This window comes from Apium graveolens, chromosome 7, assembly GCF_009905375.1.
Source record: "Apium graveolens cultivar Ventura chromosome 7, ASM990537v1, whole genome shotgun sequence".
NCBI classification, from domain to species: domain Eukaryota; kingdom Viridiplantae; phylum Streptophyta; class Magnoliopsida; order Apiales; family Apiaceae; genus Apium; species Apium graveolens.
The window spans coordinates 149,190,009-149,194,153 of NC_133653.1; the positions used below are offsets into that span (position 1 = coordinate 149,190,009).

General features: G+C 36.7%; 2 protein-coding genes across 2 annotated transcripts; both read left to right on the forward strand.

Moving 5' to 3' along the window:
- The first annotated feature begins 762 nt into the window (after positions 1-762).
- Positions 763-1,167, forward strand: LOC141674109 (uncharacterized). The gene has a single exon (XM_074480834.1). The coding sequence runs from the start codon at positions 763-765 to the stop codon at positions 1,165-1,167; it is 405 nt and encodes a 134-aa protein (XP_074336935.1).
- Positions 1,168-1,273: 106 nt separating this feature from the next.
- LOC141674110 (uncharacterized) lies at positions 1,274-3,459 on the forward strand. Its single transcript, XM_074480835.1, has 4 exons — positions 1,274-1,524; positions 2,376-2,707; positions 2,790-2,953; positions 3,013-3,459. Exons 1-4 carry the CDS (start codon positions 1,274-1,276, stop codon positions 3,457-3,459), a joined length of 1,194 nt encoding a protein of 397 aa, XP_074336936.1.
- Positions 3,460-4,145: the final 686 nt, after the last annotated feature.

The window sequence follows — 4,145 nt, forward strand, 5'->3', positions numbered from 1 at the left end:
ACAGTATAGGAAGCTTTGTACCACCTGACGGTGTAATCCCCAAATTTTGTCAACTCTATGTATATGACACTGAAGATGAAGTGAATAACAGAATAAACGACGTTAAAGGAGGAAGTGATTCCGTTGATGAGGGTATCGTACAGTCTTTGTTAGAAATGTTGGATAAACATAATCGTCTAGTTAAAGGTTTTCGTATGGCACGTGAACGGATCGAACAGAATGCAGTTGATGAATTCAGATTGGTTCTAATAGCTTCTTCTTCAGCATCTGGTTGACCTAACCATATTGGCCCATCAAATGAAGTTGCCGGATTGATTGTCACAGAAGACTATTCAAAAGGATGCAGGGATACAATAATCCATTCAAGAACCAATGGATTGGAGATGATATATGAAACCGATCCATGATTTATGCAACTACAATATCCTCTTCTTTTTCCTCACGGAGATATTGGATTTTACCGTCAAATCCCTGCTAATAGACCTTATAAAAAATAGCCCAAACACACTCAGTTTGTAGAAAATGAAGATCCAATAGAAAAAGGAGATAGAGAATTCATCACGATGAAAGAGTATTACAATTATAAACTTATGATTCGACCTTCAGAAGGTATATTCTTTATCTGCACTTTGTTTTAGTACATATTCTTTAATATTCTCTCAAATTTACAAAAAATCAAGCATTTAATCACGAGTTTACAGGTTTGACTCCACATCTCGGAGGTCGTTATGGCAGCAATATGTGGTGGATGCATTTACTGCAATGGAGCAGTACAGACTTGACTGGATCAGAGATAACCAGACAACGATTCGTTCAGATTTGTACCACAATATACGGGATGCACTACAAAAGGGTGATAACAATCCTGAAAATATCGACAAAGCAACAATTTTACCTGCCTCATTTACTGGAAGTAAAATGTACATGAATCTGTATTTTAAGGATGCTTTATCCATCTGTCGAACGCTTGGCCACCCATCACTGTTCCTTACGATGACCACAAATACAAAATGGCCTGAAATACAACGGATGTTAAAGTTTTTACCCGGTGTTAATGTTGTTGACGCTCCAGACGTGGTTGCAAGGGTTTTTAAAATGAAAGTTGACCAGATGGTTGATCAAATCAAAAATAAAAATTTTTTGGACGTTGTATATGAGGTATTATAATATGAAAGCTTTTTTTCTGATGATTTAATTTTACACTTTGACAATAAAATGACATGTATGGAAATCATACTATTTTTCTAATTTAATACCTTGACATTTTACAGTGATGCACGTCATAGAGTTTCAAAAGTGTGGACTGCCACATGCTCACATGCTTATTTGGTTGCATCCAAACGATCGTCCAAAAACCACGGACCAAATAGATAAAATGGTATCTGCAGAAATTCCTGATCCAAGTATTGATCCTGTTGGATACGAAGCTGTAAAGAATTACATGATTCATGGACCATGTGGAACTGATTGTGTTAATTCTCCATGTATGGCTAAAGGCAGTTGTACTAAACATTTTCCTAAAAGGTAAATCGTCGTCATTTACACCATAGTTGTACTAAACAATTTCCTAAAATATAAATCTTTGTCATTTACACCATACTCAACGAATTTATTATAACAGTTCATATACTTGATGACATTGAATTATAAAATTGTTCTATAATTTTTAACATGTATAATTCTCACACATTCTTCGATGACTGTGGCTTTCCTATTTACAAAAGAAGGAAAACAGGAATTACTGTCAACAAAAAGGGAATTGAGTTGGATAATCGTTATGTTGTCCCATACAATCGAGATTTTTTAATAAGATTTCAATGTCACACAAACCTACAGATTTGTAACAGCTCAAGATCACTGAAATATCTATTCAAGTATTTCCTGAAAGGGCACGATAACGCAACCATGTGTCTGAGGAAAAAAATAACCGCCAAGACTGTCGCCACAACACCAATCACTCCGGAGAAATGTCCAATTGATGAAGTTAAACATTACTTAGATGGTAGATATGTTTGTGCATCTGAAGCATACTGGAGGATATTTGGCTTTGACATCCATTCCCATTGGCCTTCAGTTGAATGTTTGCCAATACATCTACCAAATGACAAGCACGTGTCGTTCAGGAACTCACAAAATCTATAGGAGGTGTGTGACAATGCAGGATCAAAAAAAAGCAAATTAGAAGCATGGTTTGAAGCAAACAGAATATATCTAGAGGCCAAAAATTTCACCTATTCAGAATTCCCAAGCAAGTTTACCTGGCATCCACAACCGGGTTCCTGGAAACCGAGAAAAAGAGGTGATGTCATTGGTAGGCTTTCTGAAGTACATTCATCCAGCGGTGAATTATTATATCTTCGCATGCTCTTGCTTAGGATTAAAGGTGCTTTTTCTTTTGATGATTTGAAGACAGTCCACGGTCATATTCATAAATCTTTTCATGAAGCTTGTGCCGCACTAGGTCTCCTCCAGAATGACCAGCAATGGCATGAAGCTATAGCTAAAAATTCGCATACATCCATGCCTCCACAACTCCGTGCACTGTTTGTGAACATTATAGTTTACAGTCCAATTTCTCATCCGCGTAGTCTTTGGGATACTCATTGGGGATGCATGTCGGATGATATTGTTCTTGTGAGACGACACCTCACTAACAATCCAAATCTTTGTCTATCAGATTATGATATCCAGAATTACGCTCTTGCAGGTATGAGTTTTAATAATTCTTTCAGCCCTATCATTTTACCGTATGTAACTAACAGGATAAATTTTATGTACATTAATTCCAGAGATTGAGAAATTGTTGAACGATATTGGTAAAAGCCTTACAAACTTGCCAGATATGCCATTTCCAGGAGAAACATATTTTTCCAACTCTGATAATAGGCTAATTCTTGAGCAAACATCCTATGACACAGAAGAAATGAAGAAAATCCATGAAAAAAAAATCATAGTCTTTTGAATGATGAACAGAAGAGAGTCTATGATTCAATTCTTGACAATATCAACCAGAAAAAAGGTGGTGTTTTCTTCGTTTACGGGAGTGGAGGTTGTGGAAAGACTTTCTTGTGGCAGACACTATATTGTCGATTACGGTCGGAGCATAAGATTGTGCTTCCTGCGGTCTCATGTGGTATAGCTGCCGTGCTGCTTCCCGGTGGAAGAACCGCGCACTCTCTCTTTCACATTCCTCTCAAACTTGATGAACATTGTTCTGCCGGGTTAAGACATGGGACCGATATTTCCGAGCTTATTCAACAAACTGATTTAATATTCTGGGACGAGGCACCTATGCAACATCGTCATGAATTTGAATTCGTTGATCGATCCTTGAGAGATATTATGTCTGATGTTGATAAAAGAAGAGCTAAAAAGCCATTTGGTGGTATAACCATTGTTTTTGGTGGAGATTTCGGCAAATACTTCCAGTTATTCCAAAAGCGTCAAGTGCTGAAGTAGTTTGTGCTACCCTCAATAAATCCAAGCTTTGGGATTCTTGTGAAGTACTGTTATTGTAGCAAAACATGCGGCTTAATGCAGGAAATATAGAATCGGAGAATAAAATCATCGTTGAATTCAGCAAGTGGCAGTTTGCGGTCGGTGATGGTAAGGAAACCAATATTTCTCCAGATTCATGAAAGGAATATGTCCTAAGTCCAATCATGTATTACGATTTAGGAATAACTTTTATGTAATCTGTTTTGATTTCATTGATATTAATAAAGACTTGTTTTGCTTTTATTACGGGCTTTATCTATTTAAGTGTTTAAATAAGATATACCATAGTTTAGAGTAAAGCTTTTTCTGGATTATGATGAGATCATAATAGTGAGACCTAAAAAGATGATAACTCTAAACTTAAATAGTTCCTGGTCATAGGATTACTAACTGGTAATTAATAATCCGCAAAGATTGGTACATACTATGCTTGCTTCATTATGAAGGATGTCTGTTCTCATAGACATTTGTGTGGTGACACTATAGCTAGTTTGTAGGTGCTTATTATGGAATAAGTTCACTGAACATGACTCGCACAGCTGAACAACTGATGGAGTTCACTCACGTGTCAGCAGTTGTTCACATAGTGATAGTTGTACAAGTATCCTTAGACTTGAGGTCATCATAGTCATCTTGTGTACACTGAA